General features: G+C 45.3%; 1 protein-coding gene across 2 annotated transcripts in view; it reads right to left on the bottom strand.

Annotated features, from left to right (window-relative positions):
• Positions 1–20,925, bottom strand: part of CLEC19A (C-type lectin domain containing 19A) — a 36,825-nt gene extending 15,900 nt beyond the window's left edge. Inside the window, exons 1-3 of one of the 2 annotated variants that reach the window (XM_054454183.1) lie at positions 20,717–20,925; positions 7,798–7,963; positions 2,479–2,572 (exon numbers count right to left, since the gene is read on the bottom strand). In XM_054454183.1, the coding sequence (XP_054310158.1) occupies positions 2,479–2,572; positions 7,798–7,963; positions 20,717–20,804 (348 nt within the window). In that variant the 5' untranslated portion in view covers positions 20,805–20,925. The remainder of the gene's footprint in view (positions 1–2,478; positions 2,573–7,797; positions 7,964–20,716) is intronic. The other variant, XM_054454182.1, reaches the window with a different exon arrangement.
• Between the last annotated feature and the right edge of the window lie 3,691 nt (positions 20,926–24,616).

The following is a 24,616-nucleotide window of genomic DNA, read 5'->3' as shown; positions in this document are numbered from 1 at the left end:
ACACATGGTGCCCAGCTCTGAAAAGAAGAAGAAAAGGCATTTTCTTGTATTTATTATTATTATTATTATTAGGTCTTTCAATACAAGTTTCTTTAACTCTGATTTAATGTAGTTATAATCCAATTTTAGAGTTGCTATTATAAATGGACATTTTAGTGTTTTTAAAATTATAACTTCTCTATGTGTTCTTGCCAGTTGAAGTCTATTGATTTAAAAAATCACCAGGCATGGTGGCTCATACCTATAATCCCAGCACTTTGTGAGGCTGAGGTGGGAGGATCACTTGGAGCCAGAAGTTGGAGACAATCCTGGGCAACATAGTAGGACCCTGTCTCTATCAAAAATTAAAAAACAATCCAGGTGTGGTGGTGCCTGCCTGTAGTACTAGCTACTATGGAGCCTAGGTTGGGAGGATTGCTTGAGCCCAGGAGTTCAAGGTTGCGGTGAGCTGTGATTGCGCCACTGCTCTCCAGCCTGAGCAACAGAGCAAGACCCTGTCTCAAGGGGAAAAAAATAGGCCGGGCGCGGTGGCTCACGCCTGTAATCCCAAAACTTTGGGAGGCTGAGGCAGGTGGATCACGAGGTCAGGATATCGAGACCATCCTGGCTAACACGGTAAAACCCAGTCTCTACTAAAAATACAAAAAATTAGCCGGGCATGGTGGCGGCTTCCTGTAATCCCAGCTACTTGGGAGGCTGAGGCGGGAGAATAGTATGAACCCAGGAGGTGGAGGTTGCAGCGAGCCAAGATTGCGCCACTGCACTCCAGCCTGGGTGACAGAGCGAGATTCCATCTCAAAAAACAAACAAACAAAAAAACAAAAAAACACAGGTCTGACTACACTGTTACTTCTGCTACTTTAAGAGCAATTTTCATCATCCTTAATGAGTTCTTATAGTATGCTAAGCACCACGCTAAGCTCTTTACATACATTAGCTCACTTATTTTTCTTTTCACAAGGCACTGTTATTTTCATCCCCATTTTATGGACACAAAAACTGAGGCTCAGAGAGGTTTTTTAAATTTGCATAAAGTCACCTACCAGCCAGTAAGTGGCAGAAAAGGAGCTGGCACTGGAACCTTATTCCCTATAGTGCCCTGAGCAAGGCAAGAAGCATACATGCAAAATAGAGACTCAGTATGTGGTTTGCCCAAGAAAAATTTGAGGACAAAAATCTGCAGGTGGAGTTTGCTGTGACATTGCAGAGATCTGGTCCAAGCTACCCTCTTCAGCCTTATTATACACCCACCCCTACCCCACTCTGCGCTCTAATCACAATGGTCTTCCTTAATTAACTTCCTTGAATGTGCCACGACCTCCTCTTCCTTAGGATGTTGAACCGTGCTGTTCCCTCTACCTGGAATATACTACCTCTGGCTAACTCCTATTTACCCATTAGACACTAACTTATATATCTCTTACGAATGAGGGCTGTGGCAACCACAGAAGTACATTACCCAGATCGCCTTCAGGAGGACCAGCAGAAAGCAGAGTTGATGGACAGCCCCAGGTCTCCTGCCACCTTGGATTCACTGCCTTGTCTGTGATAAGAATATGCCTCTGCCTCTTTGGAGCTGCCATTGCATTCACAGTGAGACAATGCTTCCTCCAGGCTGTTCCCAGCCAGTGACTCAGCATGTCGGGGTAATGGTGCTGGTGCTTTCCTGCCCAGTGCAAGATTCCAGTCTTGGGCATCTTTCCTCGGGAACTCCCCATTGGCCTAGCCAAGACTTTCTCAGCACTGTGCTGCGATCTGAGGCTCTCCCTACCCAGTCCTTCCTCTCTGATCTTCTTTCACATGTCTTAGACCCATGGTGTTGTCTGGAGTCCTTCCCTGCCTACTTATGCCTCCTTCCTCTTTTTCGTTCACAAATATTTCCCCTCCAACATCTCTTGCACATCTAATCATGTTTTAGTGTCTTTTTTTTTTTTTCAAGTTAGAGTCTTGCTCTGTCACCCAGGCTGGAGTGCAGTGGCATGATCTCCACTCACTGCAACCTCCGCCTCCTGGGTTTAAGCAATTCTTCTGCCTCAGCCTCCTGAGTAGCTAGGATTACAGGAGCCCACCACAGTGCCCAGCTAATTTTTGTATTTTTAGTAGAGACAGGGTTTCACCATGCTGGCCAGGCTGGTCTCCAACTCCTGACCTCGTGATCCACCAGCCTCGGCCTCCCAAAGTGCTGGGATTACAGGCATGAGCCACCGCACCCAGCCTAGTGTCTTTTTTTTTTTTTTAAGAGAATCCAAGCCAAACAGGTTTTCTCTGACCATGCTATCTGTTCCCATCATTTAGTAGGACATCATTAAATGTCTTTCACAAATTGGTCATTCTCTAACTGTGACATCTTGGTGTCTGATTTCTCTCTATATGCTGTGTGCATAGCCGTGACCTTGCACTGATGTGAAAAGCTTATTAAATCAAAATAGAATCCTGGTTGGAGCTTCCAAGGGGGCCCAATGGCCATTGCTTTCTCACCTGTCTGTGATCATGAAGGCCTGTCCAGACGTCAGCTGGGATGCCGGGAACACAGCTGTTCACGAGGTCATATACAAAGACATTCTCCTCCCAGCTGCGAATTTAAGAAACATAGTAGCTGATTCCTCATGGCCTCTTTTCATAGGATGGAGTCAAAAATTGAAAGCAATCCATATTTACCTTCCTGGACCAAAGTAAATAGAGGATATGATCCAATCCGGCCTCCATTTTTCATTAAGTCACCCATATGTGGCCGGTCCTACATGGGCATCTCTGGATTTGAACTATGCCAGTTCAAAGAAGGACTCAGTACTGCTACTCATCCCTAAAAATTTAAATCCATCTCAAAAACACTAGCAAATGAGGTGGATTATATTGAAGATATGATGAAGAGAAAACAAAAGGAGTTTACATTGCATTGCACACATCACATAAATAAATGAAAATTTCCACTAGTCATTCCTGTTCTCTCTCAGAGGCCCTCCTTACACTGCCCATTTATAATATATCCCCTTCGCTCCTAGTCTTTTTTCACATACCATCTCCAAAATCTCTGTTTTCCTGGGAAACTCAGCTCTAGGCTTCAACTTGCATTGCCCACTTAGCAAAACAAAGCCCCTCAGTTAACAGCCCATCATCCTTAGAAGTCATGGGTGTCTTTTGGGGGGATTCTTATCCTCTATTTCAAAGAGCTTATCAAATAATTCACCCAACAAAAGGAATCAGTGGGGAACCCTGGTGACAGTCCACTGCAAAAAACAACAAAGAAGTAGAGATGGATGGATAGATTGATGAATGAATGGATGGATGAGTGGATAGATAGACAGACAAATGGATGAATGGGTAGGTGGATAGGTGGTTGAATGGGAGGATGAATGGATACATGGATGGATAGATGAATAGATAGACTGATAAACAGAGAGGTAGAGAAATGAACACAATTATTTTCATCCTATCATTCAAATGTTTCTTGAGCATTGACTTCATGCCAGGTACTGTGCTGAGTGTCTTACGTGCATGAACTCATTTCATTCTCACAACAACCAGGCACTGCGGCAGATACTACTGGTTGTCTATCCCATAGCCATTCCTAATCCCTTACCCCATTGCCTTCATTATGACCCAGAAAAGCCAAATTTTATTTTCCCATCTCCCTTTGCAGCTAACATTGGCCATATGACCAAGCATGGCCGGTTAGATTTAAAGCAATGTTTGTGGGGACATCTTGGAAATATTTTTCTCCATGATGAAAGGAGGGAGCTATGTGGAGAAGACCCAAGTTTCTAGCACTGCCCTCTCTCCTTAGGTTGTAGCCATGTCGGGACACAAAACTTGGAGCCGCTACATTGAAGATGCTGAAGGAAAGCCAAGACAACTGCTCATCCAGGGCCCGTATCAACGAGCCTGAAACAAGTTGTTTGTAGAGGTTAGAAGAATGGGCAAGAGATGTGACAGCAAATGTGAGCACACTTCACTCAAATCATTCACAGGCCCAGATGACAGATCCCACTGAAAAAAATGATTCCCACTATTGGCTTCCACACGGCACTAAAAGGTGAACTTTAGTATGTCAAAGAAATCAATACAGAATGATAATAATCAGCCATAGGCCTAATACTTCACTTCAAAACACAGCCATGTTGATGTACCTTTTGTGTTGCAACAACATGTATCTGCTCCCATCAGCTTCAATAATTCACTTCAAAACAGGGCTATGTTGAGGTACCCTTTATGTTGCAATAAGGTGTATCTGCTCCCATCAGCTTCTTCCAAATGACTGCTCTCTGAAGGCTCCCACCTTATCTAAAATACCCATCATTAGAAGATTTCTTTTTTCTTGAGGCATTAGTAGTAAATCCAAGCACTCATATTTACTCTCCTTAGTTTTGTGTTAGTGAAGTGGAATTGATTGCCAATCAATTCCAGATTAGAAGAACTTAGAATTCTGGCACTCAGAATTTGTCTTAACACAGTGCTCCAGCCAGTCACATGCAAAGAGTTACTTAACATACACTCTTGGAGGAAAGGAAAGAGGAAAGAGAGGAAGGAAAGTGGAAGAGTGAGACAAGCCTTGCTCACTCTCAGAAAGATGAACTGATATGGAATATTAAAAAAAAACTGGCATCCTCGAGGCAGAATTATAGTTTATTATACCTAATAATAATAATAACTCCTACTGCTGGGCATGGAGTTATCCAAGTGCTGTATAAGAACTTTAGAGGCATGATCACCTTTAATGCCTCACAAGTTTAAAAGATCAGTGTGAGGCCAGGCACGGTGGATCATACCTGTAATCCCAGCATTTTAGGAGGCCGAGGCAGGCAGATCATGAGGTCAAGAGATCGAGACCTTCCTGGCCAATATGGTGAAACTCCGTCTCTGCTAAAAATACAAAAAAAAAAAAAAAAAAAAATAGCTGGGCATTGTGTCATGCACTTGTAGTCCCAGCTACTCAGGAGGCTGAGGCAGGGGAATCACTTGCACCCAGGAGGCAGAGGTTGCAGTGAGCCGAGATCGCGCCACTGCACTCCAGCCTGGCAACAGGGCAAGACTCTGTCTAAATAAATAAATAAATAAAGATCAGTGTGATTATTGCTATTTCCAAGTTGAGAATTCTTTGGCTTAGAGTTTAATTGATTTGGTCAAGATCGTGCAGGTAGGAAGTGATGGAGCTGGGACTAGAGTCTAGAACTGCCTGACTCAAATGCCCTTAATCAATGCTGATACTGTCCCCCACAGTTTTCTTCATTTTGAACATCTGCTGCCCTCGTTCCCTACGTTTCCCAATCTTTCAAGATCCTGATCCAGGACCAGTACTTCCAGGAAAGCTTCCATGACTATCTTCTATCCAATCCTTGACCACCTGTAGCCCAAAGTTCCTGTTCCCCCAGGGGCTGGCTGGTTAGTTTGGTTCTCCATGTTCAAGGTCCTTCTGATGCAATTGAGGTTGCAAGTACAATGAGGGCTGTCTAGAGAAAAGCCTTGATTTGGAATCACTTTTGCATTCGCTTTTTATTGAATATATCTCATTTTCCTCTACAGGCTAGGGATTCTTTGAGAACTGATGTCTTCTGTTTTTACAAGTGCCAATCCTGTACTGTGCTGTGCTCTCATAGCAGATTTGATCCCTGAAGAATGCCTTTCGTAGGGCTCCATGTTAGCTGGCTTTCAGTTAATGGGAGGCACTTATGAGTCTTTGGCGGATGGATAGGAGGGAGAAACCAGAGTATTTCTTTCCCCCTCTGCTTGGGAGTCTCTGGCAGGGGCTGCCTATCCTCCATGGCTCCAACTCCCATAGGACTGGCCTGTCCTCCAGCTCAGGCATGGAATTGGCTTTCTGCTCCTATGTATCTCTAGTTTGCCTTACTACTCCCTTTTCAGTTCTGAGCTTCCATCACTTGCCTATATTATCTGTTTTAGACACCTGTAGTGGTTCTTGTTTTCCTGGCTGGACCCTGACTGTCTCAGTATATCCCTCAGCCCCACTGAAAATACACTGGTTGTTCAATACATCTGTTAGAGGAAGAGATGAGTGGATTCACGATGCATTTGGAAACTAAGATAAAGTACTCCTTCTCTATTTTTTTTTTTTTTTTTTTTTTTTGAGATAGGATCTCGCTCTTTCACCTAGACTGGAGTGCAGTGGCCTGAACATGGCTCACTGCAGCCTCAACCTCTCAGGCTCAAGTGATCCTCCCACCTTCGCCTACCGAGTAGCTGGGACTACAGGTGTGCTCACCATGTCAGGCTAATTTTTTGTTTTTTGTAGCAATGGGGTCTTGCTGTGTTGCCTGTGCAGGTCTTGAACTTCTGGACTCAAGCAATCTTCCCATCTTAGCCTCCCAAAGGGTTGGGATTACAGGCATGAGACACTGTACCTGACCCCTTTTTTTTATTATTTATTTATTTATTTATTTATTTATTTATTTTTTTGAGACAGAGTCTCACTCTGTCGCCCAGGCTGGAGTATAGTGGTGCGATCTCGGCTCACTGCAACCTCTGCCTCCTGGGTTCAAGCGATTCTCCTACCCTAGCCTCCCGAGTAGCTGGGATTACAGGTGCCCTCCACTGTGCCTGGCTAATTTTTGTATTTTTAGTAGAGACGGGGTTTCGCCATGTTAGCCAGACTGGTCTCAAACTCCTGACCTCAGGTGATCTGCCCGCCTCGGCCTCCCAAAGTGTTGGGATTACAGGCGTGAGCCAACACACCTGGCCCCCTTTCCTTATTCTTAACAAAAGTCAGCGGCTCTACACATAAAAAACCAACCCCCTTTCTAAAGTAGTTTCTGAGATTCTTGAAGAACAGAGATAAGATTGTGATTTGTAGCTTGGGTGCCAATGGAACACATCACACCTGGCCTGAGAACACTCACAAATCAGCAGGGAAGTCAGATGCAAAAAAGGTAGCGAAGCTGTGATAAAGGGAGTGTGCCAGGAGAGCTGGGTAATGAGTGTAATTAGGGAGTCAGAAGTGACCTCAGTGAAGAGATGTTGTCAGAGCTGTCTTGAAGATTGAGGAGGTATTTACCTGGAGGAGAAGATAGGGATGGAATTCCCAGCAGGGGGAATATAATGCCCAAGAGTATGGAGAAGTAAAAGAGCTGGACCAAACTGGAGAACTCTGAGATGGTCATTGTGGCTGGGGCTTCGGAGACAGAGGAATGTGGAAGGAGGTCTTGGAGGGTGGGCTATGGAATCTGAATCCACGCGGTCAAAACTGGTTTCTCCCACTTAAGAGCGGTGTCATGTTGAGCAAGTTACTTACCTTTTCAGAGCCTCAACTGCCTAATCTGTAAAATGAAGATACCTATGTAATATGGTTTGAGGGAGTTTTAATGTCATGATGTACATGAAACATGTAGCAAATAAGTGTCAGTTATGATTTCTCATATTCCTTACATCATATTCTTTATATATGTAGTCTATCAGTTGTATCACAGGATACAGAACAGAGGACAGCACAAGATTGGCACTTATAAAGGTAGACCTTCCGGCATGCTATTTGCTACCCCTGCTGAATGCTTTGCCTTCTATAGCCAAGGATGGTTTCAATGAGAAATTAGGTTGGATAAAAAGTAGCTTCAATTGGCCAGGCACTCGGCTTATGCCTATAATCCCAGTACTTTGGGAGTGTAAGAGGGAGAATCACTTGAGCTCAGGAGTTCAAGAGTGGCCTGGGCAACATAGTAAGACTCCATCTCCATTTTTTTCAAATAGTTTCAATTACCAAAGAGAAATGCCAGTTGGAAATACCATTCTCCACCCCATTTCCCAAGGGGGTGCTTAGTTGAACTATGGGGGACTGGGGATCCCACTTACCTGTGGATGGAGGCCAGCTTGGCGGACTTCCTGCCCACAGAGAACTCAGAGCAGTAGAGGTCAGCCTCGGCCCAGGTCTTATTGAGAGGGAAGAATCGATAGCAGTGGCCTTTGAACTCCATCCAGAACAGGGGGCACAGGGAAGGCAGGGGCGGCTCTGGCAGGGCTGGGGGCAGAAAGGAAACAGACTGGGAGGAAGGTTGGCAGTGCTGACATTGTTTCCATAGCTTAGTACCTATTTTCTTTTCTTTATAATCTTTTAATTTTTTTTAAGAGACAGGGTCTCGTTCTATTGCCCAGGCTGAAGTGCAGTGGTTTGATCATAGCTCATTGCAGCCTCCAACTCTCAGCTCAAGTCATACTCCCACCTCAGCCTCCTGAGTAGCTGGGACCACAGGTGCGCACCACCATGCTTGCCTAATTTTTTAATTTTTGTTTTGTTTTGTTTTTGTAGAGATGAGGTCTTACTATGTTGACCAGGCTGGTCTTGAACTCCAGGGCTCAAGTGATCCTCCCGCTTCAGCCTCCCAAAGTGCTGGGATTGCAGGCATAAGCCACCGAGCCCTGCCTGTACATACATTTTTTTTTTTTTTTTTTTTTTGAGATTGAGTTTTTGCTCATGTTGCCCAGGCTGGAGTGCAATGGTGTGATCTCGGCTCATCGCAACCTCCGCCTCCTGGGTTCAAGCGATTCTCCTGCCTCAGCCTGCCGAGTAGCTGGGATTACAGGCATGTGCCCAGCTAATTTTGTATTTTCAGTAGAGACGGGGTTTCTCCATGTTGGTCAGGCTAGTCTCGAACTCTCAACCTCAAGTGATCTGCCCGCCTCAGCCTCCCAAAATGTTAGGATTACAGGCGTGAGCCACCGCACCCGGCCGCCTGTACATACTTTTAAGAATGAAAGTAAAATATGTCCCATTATGATGTATGCAATTCTATGCTTGAGGTCCAAAAAACATATACATACCTACGTTTTACTAAATTATAAAAATAATATGTGCACATCATAGAACACCTGGAAAATGTGAATGCTTTGATACATTTTTTTCTCATGTCACATTTGTATGCAGTGATGTTTTAATGTAATGTGATTATATGGTACTCTACATACCAGTCGATATTCTGATTTTTAAAAATTAAAGAGTATAAGCATTTCCCCCATGTCATTATACATTTTTGTAAACATTGTTTTAAATAGCTCTTGAATCCTCTACTGAGTGGCTCTCCTAGAGTTTATTTAATCATTCTCTTATTTTTAGATAATTAGATAGCTTCTCTATTTTTTAAACTATTACAAATAATTCTGAGATGAGCAGCTTTGTGCATAAAGCTTTTTTGGCATTTCTGCTGATTTTCTGAGGAGAGATTTTTAAGGCTTTAATACAATTTGCTAAATTGTCTCCTGAAAGCAATTTATCCTCCCACGGTAATGTCTCAGAGTGCCCATCTCACTTTGCCCTTGCCGGAGCTCAGTGTTATCACTTTCATGGCAGTGTGCAAATTTTATAAGCAAAAAAAGGGTATCTTTTTCAATTTGCAATGCTGGACTATCTGGCAAGACTGCACATTTTCCCACACGTTTATAGCCAAGCTATAGCCAAGACTATTTATATCTTTGCCCATCGAACTCCTGGAGTTCAGGATTTGTTCTTAATTCTAAAAAGAAACAAATTTTTAAAAACCCCATGTTTGAGACAGTAAAGTTCTCTCAAGTCTCAGCCCCTCTGAAAGCTTCTTAAGAGATACTTTTTTTGGAAACCACGACTCAGGATGACTGGCAAGAGGAGACAGGCAGGCTGAGAACCTTTCTCATACTAGGTTGGATGGATTATCCATGAAGACAGCCAGTGGGCAGGGGTGGAATCTGTTAGACTGGGGTTGAGAAGCCTGGGTCCTACCCCCAGCTCTGTATCTGACCTGCTGTGAGACGCTGGCTCATTCTTTCCCATCTTGACCTTCAAACTAGATGATCACTGGGGTCCCTTTTGTAGCCATCCACTCAAGGGTGGATGAAGGTCACCCTTTAGTGGAATCTTTGCCTTCAAGCCACTATAGTGGTTGGCTGAGCTCATGGAGTAATAAAGTAGTGAACAGCATTCATTGAGCATTTGTTATAGTTTCCCTGTATGCCAAGCAAATACAGGGAAACTGAGGCTAAGGCAGGTTGAGTAACTCGCCCAAGATCATCCTGTAGGTAAGTGGCATAGTAAGGATTTGAACCTAGGCTTCCCAGCTCCCAAGTTTTTGCTCATAAAGTTGGCATGATGCTTCATGATGGGAAATTAGCGGGTCTAAGAATAGTTCATGGTCTTTACAGCACCTACTTCGTGGAGTTACTGGATCAACTGTTTGGGCCAAATAAAGTCACCAAGTACTTGGGATATATGGATTGTGTAATGTACGGTTATTAATGATTAGCTCAGGGTTTTATAACCAAAACTGATGGGCTGCAGGGATCCAGTGAATTTCCCAAAATCAAATGTAAAATCAAAAGTGTGTGTGTGCCTCTGTGCATTTCTCTGGGGAAAGAAAGGGACAGTTGCTTTTATCAAGATAGCTGTGCTAGGCAGGCAGGTTCCAGGCCATGCTTCTCAGGGCTGGTCAGTACTACTGGGCTTTCCCCTTTGACCAGAACAGCCTCTCCCTGACCCCAGCAGCTGTGCTGACCAGGGGTACCTCCCTACCCACCCTGGTCAATCCTGGCCAACTCTCTTTCAATGTATGCCAGTATCCAGACTGGAGCCTGTTGGTGCAGAATTTGCTTTCTTAATCCTCTTCTATATGGCAAAAGGAAGGAGCTCTGCTGGGGGAGGTAAGTGGGCACAGCACCTTGGCCTGTCCCCACCCTTTTCTGGGACTCAGGTTCCTCCTTTCTTGATGGAGAGCATTGGTCTAGGAGACATCATCTTGATGCGTTAAAGCGCCAATGGCCAAGAGAGTTGATGGACCCTTTGTAACGCTGGGTGTTGCTGAGCTCTTTGCAGGGACTTTTGAGCACTGCCTACAACACAAAAAGGCTCCACTGAATCGCTGCCTGGGGACACTTTTTCAGCAGTTTCTCCCTTAGCATGGATGAGAAGCAGCAAATCATTTCTACCAGCAAATCATTTCTACCTTCTTTCCACTCAGTAACCAAGGACACTCATCCGTGAGAACTTGGCTAAGTTTGTCCAGGAGTGACTGGGATGACTCAGTTTTTGCTGGTGATAAGCCACTTTTCTCACTCCCACCTGTCCTAAAATTACTTGGCACCCTACATACTCATATTAGAGATGAAAGTAGGGTGACCAAGCCATCCCAGTGTGACCAGGACCATCCCAGTTTTAAAATCAAGAGTCCTGGCTGGGTGTGGTGGCTCACGCCTGTAATACCAATACATTGGGAGGCTGAGGTGGGTGGACTGCTTGAGTCCAGGAGTTCGAGACTAGACTGGGCAACATGGTAAAACCCCGTCTCTATAAAAAATACAAAAATTAGCTGAGAGTGGTGGAGTGTGCCTGTAGTCCTAGCTACTCTGAGGTGGGAAGATCAATTGAGTATGGAAGGTCAAAATTGCAATGAGCCATGATCATGCCACTGCACTCCATCCAGCCTGGACGATAGAACAAGACCCTGACTCAACACAACAACAACAACAACAACAAAACCCTGAGAGTCCCACATCCTGGGCACTCCTACAGTTCCCAGCAAACTGAAATTGGTTGGTCACTCTCAAGAAGTGAGGGGGAATTTTATCCCTGCCCCTTGCCAGAAGACATTGGACAATGTCTGGAGACATTTTTGGTTATCACCACTGGAAGTGGTGGTGCTAATGGCATCTAATGGGTAGAGGCCAGTAATGCTGCTAAACATCCTACCTATATTGAACAACTCCCCACAACAAAGAATGATCCAACCCGAAATGTCAGTAGTGCCAGGACTGAGAAACCCTGCCCCAGATGGAAGGCAGGACTCCAAAAATGTAAAATAACCCCACAGCACAGCAACACAAAACATCACAGCAAACATTCACATTTCTTAGCCTGTTCCTATTTTCTTTAACAAAAATTAAGACACAGCCCCCGCAACTAATGAGAAGTATAGTGTGGGCTATTTCTCTAATTTTAGAGTTAAAATGTATTACTAATCCTAGCCCATGGCTTAAAAGCATTGAAGACATTGCTTTAACATTGTGTTTAAATTTAACGACATGGACCTCACTAAAGAAGTCTGCAGAAGGGAAGTCTAGCACTTTCTCCCCTGAGTTTAGAATGAGGTAAACTTCTTTGTCATGTCTCTCCGACTGTAGGAGGATTTTTTTCCCCTGTTTTCCCTTCCACTGAAGATGAAACTCTTCATGAGTTTCTGCATGAAGAAAGGGTTCGAGTTTCAATTCCCTGCTTCAGATAGCTCTGACTTCACCTCCTACCCCGTGTGGGTGTTAAAACCCCAGTCCAAGCATTACGGAGGCTGATGCCCTACTTAGGGCTCTGGAGCAATATGCTTGCTTTGCTCTCTATCTCTATCTTGGTTTCTGGCCCCTGGGCACCCCCCTCACTTCCTTAGAAGTCCAGTCTAATTTTAGCAGGATGTTTGCAGATGTTCATGTGACCTTTCTTCACGGCGGTAGTGGGAAGAGCTTGTAGTCTCAAATTCACCATATTGTGTAATCTGGACGTCTCCGCTCTCTTTCTCTCCTACCTCTTTTTTTTTTTTTAAATAAATTTTTTATTTTGGAATAAATTTAGACTTACAGAAAAGTTGTCAGAGAGTACAATGATGGTTACCAGAAGCCAGGAAGGGTAGTTAGTGGGGAAGGCAGGGGAAAAGTGGGGGTGGTTAATGGGTACAAAAATATGGTTAGATAGAATGAATAAGATCTAGTATTTGATACCACAACAGGGTGACTACAGTCAACAATACTTTATCATACATTTAACAAAAACTAAAAGAATATAATTGGAGTGTTTGTAACGCAAAGAAATGATAAATGCCTGAGGTGATGGACACCTCATTTACCTTGATGTGATTATTACACGCTGTATGCCTGTATCAAAATATCTCATGTACCCCATAAATATATACACCTACTATAGCCCATAAAAATTAAAAATTAGGCTGGTCGCAGTGGCTCACACCTGTAATCTCAACACTTTGGGAGGCCAAGATGGGAAGATCGCTTGAGCCCAGAAGTTTGAGACCAGCCTGGGCAACATAGTGAGACCCTGTCTCTTACCAAAAATTAGCCAGATGTGGTGGCATGTACTTGTAGTCCCAGCTACTTGGGAGGCTGAGGTGGGAGGATCGCTTGAAACCAAGAGGTCAAGACTTCAGTGAGCCGGGATTGCACCACTGCACTCCAGCCTGGGTGACAGAGCAAGACCCTGTCTCAAAAAAAAAAAAAAAAAAAAAAATTAAAAAGTACCAAAGATAGTGTGTGGAGAGAGTTCCTGTATACCTTTCACCCAGTTTCCCCTGATGTTAACATATTAAAAAGCTAAGAAAGGAACATGGCTACAACATGATTACCTAAACTCCAGACGTTACTCAATGTTTTCCTTTTTTGTGCTCAGATCCAACTTAGGATGTCTGTTACGTTGACTCTACCTGCATGTTTTATTTGACATAAACTACTCTATCTAGGATTGGCTGGGATCAGACAAAATTGACAAGAATTGGCTGGAATTGCTCAGAATTTCTTAGCATTGTTGGATAATTTGCCAAAAATAATCTCTTTTTTCCCCTCTTTACAACCAATTTTCAAGTCATGTCTATTCCATCTCCTAAACACATCTCTAATTCAGTTCGTTCTTTCTTCCCCTTCCGCATTCTTTTTGACCTTTTCCCATGAAGACCTTCTCAACACCTTTTAGCTGTTCTTCCTGCTTTGTCTCACCTCCCAGGTCCAGAGGCATCCTTCCTCCTTGGAACAGCCTGACCTCACTTCCCTGAAACCCCGTAGGTGTTCCCTTTGCCTTTGGGAACTGCTTGCCCCTAGCTTATTCTGTCATTCAGCCCCTCCTTACTCTGTGCTCCAGGTTTGCCCACACTTTTGCCATTTCTCAAAGACATGTTCAGACCTTTGCAGACGATTCCCTTGACCTGACTTCAGCCAATTCTGTTTCTCCTTTGAGTCTCTGCTGCACAGTGACTTATTCAGGGAAGATGAGGCAGGAGCATCTGATGAATGCTTTTAGAGCCCCTTGCACCTCAACATTCACACATTCTTCCTCTGTCCCCATCAGCATCTGTTGTGATGATTCCTCTTCCTCTGGTGCCTTGGCACGTAGTAGGTGCACAATGACTAGGCTTGAATGCATAAATACATGTAGGGAATCAAACACCACTTCTTGAGGGCAGCCTCTTGGGAAAATGGTGAGAAGGCTATGTGCATAACTCATGCCTTTGAAACCAGGAGTCTTGACACTGCGATGGCATTCCTGGAGATTTTTAACCAAGTCCTGAAAGCAGAGGTTGCCAGATCCTGGTTTTGCATATTGTTTAGGACAATGATTGCTACGAAGGCCAACCTCAGCATCCCCTGGGACCTTCAGACTCCCAGGCCCCACCCCAGGCCTTCCAAATCAGAGTCTGTATTTTCACAAGAGCCCCAGGTGATTCTTGTGCATGTGAAAATCTGGGAAGCCCTGGTCTACAGTGTGCCAGACTGAAAGATGGAGCCGGTAGAATTACTCATTCATTCATTCATTCTCTCACTGAACAGAGCCTGGCAAAGAGGAATTAATAATTAATTAAATGAAAGGGACTGAGTGGAGTGAGAAGGGGAAAAGGGTCCTTGGTCTTAAAGACTGTGGATATTTCAAAAAGAACCCCTGCCTCCAACCCTGTCTGCTCCTCCCAGAGTGGAAAACAAGTTCCTTGAGCCATTTACACCCCGCCTCCCCATTCTGGTCCTTTAGGTTTTCTCCACTGAGTAAATGGTGGTTATGGATGCCAGGGGTGAAACATACCAGAAAATAGGGCCGTGACAGGTCACTGCTCAATTACTCCCCTTTCCAACAAAGCAGGCAAAGGCCTTTAATTGGGAGGGCCTGGGAGGTGGAAAAGAGTGCTGGCTTGCACCGAGATGATCATTAACTCCAGCCTGCATGGCATTTCCCCCTCCTCCTTTACCTCTTGGGTTTAAGGAATTGGGAATAGAAGGCCTTTCATCAGCCTGACTCCAAGCCAGCCTCTGCTAATCTGTCTCTTGTGAAGGGATTTCTTTAGCTTTATAGCTTGACAGTCAGGTAACCATGGCAACACAACAACCAGTGCCAACTCTGACTCAGCATTCACTGTGTGCCAGGTATTGTGTTAAATGCTTGATACAGAAAAATGCACTCAATCTTCACACATCCTACTAGGTAGATGCCACTATCACCCCCACTTCACAGATGAAGAAACCAAAGCACAGAAAGGTTGGCCAACTTGCCCAAGATCGCACAGCTCCCAGCTAGGATTTGAAGCCAGCTGTCTACCCCCAAACCTAGAGAGTCCTACTGCATTTAAGCCCATTTCCTTTTGCTCCAATCTTGATGGTCTGGTCCTTCATTAATTCCTTTATCCATTCAACAAGTACTATTTGAGCACCTAGTTGGTCTCAGGCAGTAGGTTACAAGCTGAAGATACTGTGTGGTATACTACACAGATGTGCCTTCTGACTTCATGAGCCTTACGGTCTATGAAGACCAAACTAAGAAAAATAAGCACAGGCCAGGTGCAGTGGCTCATGCCTGTAATCCCAGCACTTTGGGAGGCAAAGGCAGGAGGATCATTTGAGGCCAGGAGTTTGAGACCAGCCTGGGCAGTATAGCAAGACTCCACCTTTACAAAAACACTTTTTTTTAAATTAGCCATATGTGGTGGCACATGCCTGTAGTCCCAGCTACTCAAGAGACTGAAGAGGGAGCATCACTGAGCCCAGGAGTTCCAGGCTGCAGCAAGCTATGACCATACCATTGTACTCCAGCCTGGGCAACAGAGCAAGACCTTGTCTCTAAAAAAAAGAAAGAAAAAGAAAAACAAGTGCAAAAATAAAGATGCCATTAACACGTAATTTGTGGAAGTGTAACATGCCAGCAAAAACTTCAGGGAGCAGCCCCCTCAATTATTTTAGAAACTGGCTGTTTGCCCCTTTCTCTCCCTAGTTGAATTGGTGGCTGCCCTGTCCCCATCTTCAAGGATCCCACAGGTGATTATGACAAGGCATCATGAGTTCCCTTCCTGGATGGGGGAAAAGAGGGTGTTGCCACAGGAACACCTAAAAGTGGAACATAACCCAGACCTGGAGATCTGGGAGGCTTCTTAGAGGAGGTGCTGTCTCAACTGAGACCCGGAGGATGAACAAGAGTTAGAGAAAGCGTGTTCCGGTGGGAGGGCACAGTGTGTGCAGAGGTCTGGAGGTGTGAGAGAGAATGGAACGTTGGAGAATTAGAAATGGTTTAGCACGGCTGGGAACTTGAGAAGGAGAGGAGGGAAGAGATGAGACTGGTGGTGGGGGAGGGGAAGTGGAGGGAGAGAGGCAGAGGGGAGGGGATGCACAAAGGGGCTGTTGCTCTGGAAACCAGGAGGCCAAACCACATGGTCTTTTCCTTCAATTAGCAGCACCAGAGGCCCCCAGGGTCCCACAGCTGGGGTGGGGGGTCAACGCCTTTGGGAGTTCTGAGCTTGTTAGGAAAAGAAAACACATCAGTGGAACTCAGGGCTCCCCCCCAACCCCCACTCTTTTTAAAGGAATAAATTGTCACCTTCCTACTCAATCTGGCTGCTGGCTCCCCTGGCCCCTATTCAGCCACCCACGAATGCGCTACCCTGCTGCCTCCTGCCCAGATCAGTCTTGGGACCCAGCCAGGAGGGGCGGTGGAGAGGTTCAGGGGCCACATTTGTCCACCCGGTCCCCATACTAGGCCCCAGACACTCCCAGGGGGATGGAAGAAAGTGTCTCACAGACTCCAGGAAGGTGGCTGCTGCATTCTGAGGACTCGGTCACCCTCACTGCCCTCCTGCTGTCCTACGGGTTCCACTGCCTCCTTCACAGTGAGCCCTGGCTCTGGGAAGTGGAACTGGTAGCCCCAGGTCTCTCCTGTCTAAGCTTTGCTGCCCCTTCTGTGAGCCACTCTTGAGGCCACATGAAACAGAGAAAAAAGCATTAGACAATTTCTTACATTGCTAATAATAGCAGCCATTCGTTGGGTGTTTAGTATGTGACTCCTTGAGATCAGCCTAGGAGGGAGTATCGGTATCATCCCCATTTTACAGATGAGGAGACTAAGGCTCAGAAAGGGTAAGTCACTTACTGTCTTGGCTCAAAAGTGGCGGAGCAATGATTGAGACTCTATTGAGACTTCAGTCTGACAGATTCAGAAACTCCTGGACAGACTAGCGCCTCTAAAAGATATCTTCTTTCTGGTCTTAGTTTTCTCATTTGTGAAATAAATCTATTAAGCACCAAATGTAACAATTAATTAAGCAAATAAGTCGATGTTTCCTGGGTACCTATTTGGCTTGAGGTCTGTGTCCTTAGGTTGCTCTCACTCTGGAAGGAAGAACATGCACATGGCAGAGTCATCACATACTAAGTATTCTGGAAGTATGTACAAAGTGCTTGCTCCGTGACCATAGAGGAGGAGTGGGAACTGGATAGAATGTCCAAGGGACACTTTAGGATCCGGGCTGCTCTAGGAGGTAGGAACACTGTCGCCTATGTCTCTACGCTCCAACTTCAGAGCCTGGACTCTGGAGTCAGATGGTCCTAGTGGGAAACTCATCTCTTTGTGCCTCAGTTTTCTCATCTGTACAATGGGCATGATCATAGTGCCTACTTCACAGAAAAGCCAGTTCCAGCTCAGAGGTAGAGATTCTAGTAAGTATTAGATATTATTACAGTAGAAACAGTCTGGGTCACAGAACCTTCCCAGAGCTGAGAGTGCAATGCCAGGCTCTTGGATGGGTGAGGAAGAGGCTACATAACTTGACTCATTCCCCTTCTATGCTTCCGAAGCCCTGCAGAAGCAGATCCTGAGCTTCAAAACACTTTGCTATAAATTTCCTTTGCTACAGAGAGTTCTTGGGCTCAGGAGTCAGGGAAAGGAAACTTTTTGATGGTTGAAGACGAATAATAAATGTTTACGTAGCTCTTACTGGGTGCCAGACACTGTTCTGAGGACTTTACACTCATTAATCCACTTAAACAATGAGATCAAAGGCAGGTTCAGAGAAAAGGTTTTGGGAAAAGGATTTAGTCTGTCTAAATCCTCCCAAGTCTCTAAGAGGTGTCTAAAAAGTTTTTTTTTCCCCTCCAAAACATAGGGGATGGCCGAGTTGTGCTATTTGCCTATATTTGCATATGCAGGGGGTGGGTGATGAAAGGTCTGGAGTAGTGGGATGAATGACCCATTACCTGTGCCCTGTTATGCATTGTACCTAAAGGCTGGGGGTACACAGAAGAAGATGAAAAACCAAGCCCATTCTCAATAAGGAGGACCTTGGAGGTGCATGTATTCTCATGATCTGCCGGGGCCCAGAGACCCCTAAATCCTCCCTGCAACATGCCAACATGCATGCTCCTGCCCACATGCACCATAAACTCATACACATTCCCTCTGTGTTGAAATCACTTTCCTCTAGAGAGTCTATCTGCATAGGCTGAAACTGGGCTTTCTGTAGCGCTGGGAGCCTGGGAAGCAGTAGAACTGCCACTTGGACAGTGATGACCATGGTTGGCTCAATTGGCCTCTGTAGCCTCAGTTTCCATAGCCGTAATATGGAAAGGTTGGGATGAGTGGATTTCTAAGACCCATCCTGCCAATTCCAAACTCTGAGCTCTCCCAGGTAGCTGAGATTGACACTATCTCAGTTCCCTTATCTACAGAGTAGGCATGAGGCTTGGGGACTGATGTTCAGAAGTTGCTTTCAATGTTGAAGACTTTTGTCAGAACAGAAAACTGTCTCCTGGCCAATTCAGGCATAACATCGACAACCACAGTGACAAACATAGTAATGGTAATAACTCATTTTTCAAATGCTTACTATGTGCTAAGCACTTCACCCGCATGAGCTCATTGAGGATCTCTAAAACCCTTGATAGGGACCCTTGTTATCCCCACTTGGGGCTCAGAGAGGTGAGGAAACTTGAGTCTCAGAGAGGTCCCATGGGCACAAGCTAGTGAAGGACAGAAAACACCCTTAGTTACTCCCACTTTCAAACTCAGTTTTGGCCCCTTCCCACTTTTGCTGGCAGAAAGGCAAGATCTTGGGATATACAAGGTGCAGTCTGCAAGGATATTTTGTTCAACTTCTTTCCTACTTGCCTATTGTACTGGTGAGGAAACTGAGGTCTGACAGTAAGGATGCAGGTCACTGTTATGAATGGAATGTTTGTGCCTTTCCTCTTCCCTGCCCCCAATTCATATGTTAAAGCTCTAACTCCCAATGTGATGGTATTGGGAGGTGGGACCTTTGGGAAGTGATTAGATTTAGATGGGATCCCATCCTCATGATGGGATTAGTGCCCTTATAAGAGGAAGAGACCAGAGCTTTCTCTTACTCTGCCATGTGAGGATACAGTGAGAAGGCAGCCATCTGCAAGCCAGGAAGAGAGTCCTCACCAGGAATAAAATCTGCTGGCATCCTGATCTTGAACTTCCCAGCCTCCAGAACTGTGAGAAATAAATGTTTGTTGCTTAAGCTCCCCAGTCTGTGATATTTTGCTCTGGCAACCTGAGCTGATGAATATACTCAGAGAGTTTAGGACAGAACTGAAACCCCTTGCCCAAATGAGCTAAGACTATCCCTTATTGTTACCATTAGGGATGCTAGATTTAAAAAAAAAAAAAAAAAGAAAGAAAGAAAAAGCAGAAGGATACCTGGTTAAATTTGATTTCAGGTAAACAAACAGATAATTTTTAGTATAAATATGTCCCATGTAATATTTGGGGCATGCTTACACTAAAAAATAATTTATTAATATTCATTTACTGGTATTTTATCTGAAAACCCTATCAACCCACTGTTTAAATTCACCCTAACACTATCACAACCCAATAATTTGGCCTTATGAGAATCTCCATCTAGGTATTTCATTATTAGTTTTACTTGAATGGGGGTTTAAAAATGATATCTCTGCCACTGCTATGATAAGTAAATCCATATATGAACATAAACAAGCCTGAAAAGAACCTGGTAGGGGTGACAGTCAAGACTTTTGGCCACCAAATTATAGGATTCAGAACTCTTCTCATCCAGATGAGGGTCCCCCAGTATCAGCAACCCAGCCTTCCTATTGCAAAGTGGAAGAAATTGAGCTCATTTGAAGACCCTCATCCTCCATATGGGACACTGGGAGGCCACATGCCCAAGGCTGACAGGTTCTCATCCCTGGGGATGTCCCACAAGGCTGGGTGTTGCTGGGCTAGGCCTCCAGGGAGGCCATTAGAGGGACAAGTGTCCCTCCCTACACACCTAACCTCTGGTGGCACAGCAGCGGCTCTGAAAGCTCCCTGGGAAGGCTGTCACAGCCAAGGTGGGGTTGGGGCCCAGATGCCAAATCCCTCACAAAACTACCATGTTCAGACCTTCCTGTAGTGCCAGACACTGTGCAAAGCACTTTCCCCATGTTATCTTATCTGCCTTGCACAGTAGCCCAAAGAGAATGCCATTGTGACCCAACTTTCTAGAAGAAGCTGAGGCTCAGAGAGATTGAGAAACTTCCTCTATGTCACACAGCTTGTAAAACTGCAAAACTGGGATTCAAACCCAGGACTTTTTGTGTCTGGGCCTAGAAGAGTGCCCATGACAAAGCTGGTAGGGGGAAAGCTGTCAGGAGACTCGGGTCAGGGCACCCCAACCCCCCAACAGAAGCTGCCAGGCCTCACCGATAGAATAAGTTCCTGAGAGTGTACTCCTCTCCACCTGCTCCCAGCCCTGGTCCCTGCACTTACCTGGGCTGATATTGATGTCTGTTTGTGGAAAGGCCTGTGCAGAGTGGAGGGTCAGGAAGGCTGCAGCCCACAGTGTCCACCTTTGCATCCTGAGCTCCTAGAAAGCAACCTCCCAGCCTGAGTGGAGGAGAGAGGCTCTTTGGCTGGAGCTTGAGTCCAGGATTGCTCTCCTAGGGTCAGATGGAGCCTGGCAGGAGCTGGGACAGACTCGATGGACTCCAGTCCCCTCCTCTTTTCTTCCTTTTCTCCTCCCTCCTCTTCACACTGCTGGAGACAGCTCAGAATGACAGCTGAAAGCAAAGCAGCCCTAGGCCAGCCCCCCCTCAAAGAACCAAGAGACATTTTAGCTCCCAGTCTTGCCTCTGAACCAAGACAAAGTTTAGCTCTCAGTCTTGTCTCTGAGTCACGCTGTGGCCTTGGGTGTGCACTTCTCTGAGACTCAGTTTCCTCCTCTGTAAAATGGGATGGTAACGAAACTCACATTCCAGCCTGTCACAGGAGACAAAGCATCTCACCTCCCTCAGAGTAAATATGTACTGGAAGGTAAAAATATTGTAAGTCAGCACTGAGTGCAGAGGTCTCCTGGGCCATGGATGTTATTTGTTTGGTCTGCAGTGTTTTAAATTCTAAAAAATTTGTTGAGGTATAAAACCAAGAGATGTTAGGTATAAGTCCGGATTTCTGCCTTCTACTGGAAAATCGGAAGATCTAACAAAACATAGCCCTCATTTCTACAGGGCAACAATTGCGTGGAGCTGAGAAAGAGCGTCTCCTTCAGCCAGGCTCTTTGAGCTTCAGTTCACCAAGGTCTCCACCCCATGGGTCTGATCCTGACAGCATCCACCGCTGAGGAAGCACCAGGAAGCCTGTGTGAGTCAGCCTCCTTTCCTCTCCCTTCACCTCTCAGGGTATCTCAGGGTTACTCCGGGGGTTAAAGGAGGCATCTGTAGAAGATTCCACAGAGTGTTGCACAGAATAAGTGCTCCACAAAGAGGTGAAAGTGTCATCACTAGTGCGTAGCTCTATTGTGTGGCTTGTTCAGAATTCAATGTTTAAAAACCCCTAGTGTTTTCATTGGGATCTCACCGCGCTTTTGGAGAATCAATATTTCTAAAAACCAGAGTCTTTCCCCCCACTCTCTGTGTCCTTAGGCAAGTCACTTTGCCTCTCCGAACCTCAGTTTCCTCCTGTGTAAAATGGGGGATAAGTAGAGTACCTACCTCACAAGGATTAAATGAAGTAATTTGTTTCTAAAACTTGGCATAGATGCTGGCAAGTAGTAGGTGCTCAATAAATGACAGCAACATTTGCTATTGTTGTCATAGATCTAGTGCAAGGCTTTCCTTGGCATCACCCACATCCTCTGCCCCTGCACTCCCTCATTCCTCTCCAGAAATGCTCTGCCAGGTGCCCTGACACCTCATGTGGCTGGCACCCACAGGGAGGACTGGAATGTGTCCGTTTGGCTTCCAAGTCTTTCTGGAACACCTGCTGCTGTGCTTGTGAGGAATAACTTAACTTGTGCCCACACAGCTTGCCTTGCCTGCTGGCACCGGAGCTGAAAGTCTGCCAAGGTCTGACTCAGAATATGAGCACAGCTCGGGCTCAGTTTCAACCTACAGGATGCCTCCTTGGGTAGATCTGTTGCCTCAAAACTAGTGTACTGGTGCATATCCCAGAGCATGCACACTTACTTATTTATAAATGGGATATATTTATTACATGTTTATAAGTGATGTGCAGGTACAACTCACTGTACTAATATATTATTTCTGGTATAAAACACACACACCCACATTGGACATTATTAAACGTTGATAAAAGATATAAATGTGGAAGAAAGTTTGGATATTTTCTCCCTACTCCCTATCATCTTGTGAGCTGAAATTTGGGGGCTCCTGCTGTCATGTTCCTGGGTGCTGCTTGGAATTTAAAAGTGTCTATCTTAGTGTTTTGTGCTGCTATACTAGAACACCTGAGACTGGTAATTTACAATGAACAGAATTTATTGGTTCACAGTTCTAGAGACTGGGAAGGCCAAGATCAAGGTGTTGGCATCTGGTGAGGGCTTTCTTGCTGAGTCATCATATGGTGGAAGGTGAGAGGGTGAAAGAGAGACGAGACACAGAGAGAGAGAGAGCTTTTTAAAGAGGGGATGAACCCACTCCTGCCATACCTGAGCTACTCTTGTGATAACATCTTTGATCCATGTATGAGGGAAGAGCTCTCATAACTCAGACACCTCTTAAAAGTCCTGTAACCTCATCGGACCAGTCTAGTCCAACTTTTACGTAACAAACTTGTGTGTTGTTTTTCATTTGCCATGGACCCTCAGATTGAAGGTCACATAACCTGAGCACGCCCAGATGAACCAAGTGTGCAACCACAGGGGGAACCTAAGTGCTCAGACTGAGGAGCAGGGACTGAATTCAGAAGCAGACACTACATGGCAGGATCCAGAATCCAATCGGACTGAGCTCTGACGTTACCCCATGGCAGGATCCAATCAGGTCATGCCTCCCCACATCACCTCATTGCAAGATCCAATCAGATCATGCCTCATTACCCTATGCTTATAAAACCTGACCCAAACCCCAGCTTGGGGAGACAGATTTGAGCCTTTCCTCCTGTCTCCTTGCCAGCTGACTAGCAATAAAGCTTTTCTCTTCTTAAAAGCCAGTGCCATGATATTGGCCTCTGTGCACATTGGGTAGCAAGCCCATTGATTGCTCAGTACCAGTCCCGCCTCCCAATATCATCACAATGACAATTAAATTTCAACTTGAGTTTTGGAGGGGACAGACATTCAAACCATAGCGATATCTCTCTGAGTGTGGACACATTAAGTGGGGAGGAGAAGAGTGGTCCAAAGCAGGCCACTAGAAATCCTTCTAAAAAGTGGAGAATCCTTTGATTTGGCAAATAAACCTCCGAAATTATCTGTGTTGTATTTTGACACCTGAAGGTTTTTATAAATCAGTTCATGTACCCTCTCTGAATGGAGACACACAAGATATTTGTTACTTGCTCAAACACAAGTATGGTCCATGGACCAGCAGCACGGGGATCTCCTGGGAGCACATTAGAAATGCAGAATCTCAGGCCCCCCAAAACCTGCTGAATCAATTCTGCTCCCCAGATGGATTGTGTGTATATTAAAGTTTATGAAACACTGCTCTAGCCAGGGTAGGGAACTTTTTCTATAAAGAACCAGACAGGCCAGGCACAGTGGCTTATGCTTATATTCTAGCACTTTGGGGTGCTGAGGTGGGAGGATCGCTTGAGGCCAGGAGTTTGAGGCCATCCTGGGCAACATGGTGAGACCCCATCTCTACTTAAAAAATAAAATCTTAGCCAGGTGTGGTGGTGCACACCTGTAGTCCTAGCTACTTGGGAGGCTGAGGCAGGGGGTTTGCTTAGGCCCAGGAGTTTGAGGCTGCAGTGAGCCAAGATCGTGACTGCACTTTAGTCTGGGTGACAGTGAGACTCTGCCAAAAAAAAAAAGAGGTAGACAGTAAATATTTCAGGACTTGTGGGCTACACAGCCTCTGTCACAACTACTCAACTCTGCCAGAAATACAGGACTGGACCAGGCAGTGTGCCAATAAAACTTTATTTACAAAAATAGGCAAGGGGTCAGATTTGGCCCACGGGCTGTCACTTGCCAATCCCTGTTCTAGACCTCAAGCTTCCTGGCCAGAAAGTAGACAATTTCTTCACTTAACAAATATGATCTTTGCTGTCATTTGGAGGTTGTAGGCATCTCTTTGTTACACCGTATGTATTTTCTGGCTTCTTCAAGTTGTATTTATTGAGTGGTGGCCTATCTCTCCTCTCCCCCAATACATACACTGTGTTCATGGCATCTTGAAGTTCCATGAAGATTCTCCCTCTCTCTCT

This window comes from Pongo pygmaeus, chromosome 18 (assembly GCF_028885625.2).
Source record: "Pongo pygmaeus isolate AG05252 chromosome 18, NHGRI_mPonPyg2-v2.0_pri, whole genome shotgun sequence".
NCBI lineage: Eukaryota > Metazoa > Chordata > Mammalia > Primates > Hominidae > Pongo > Pongo pygmaeus.
This window is presented reverse-complemented; position numbering and strand designations above follow the sequence as displayed.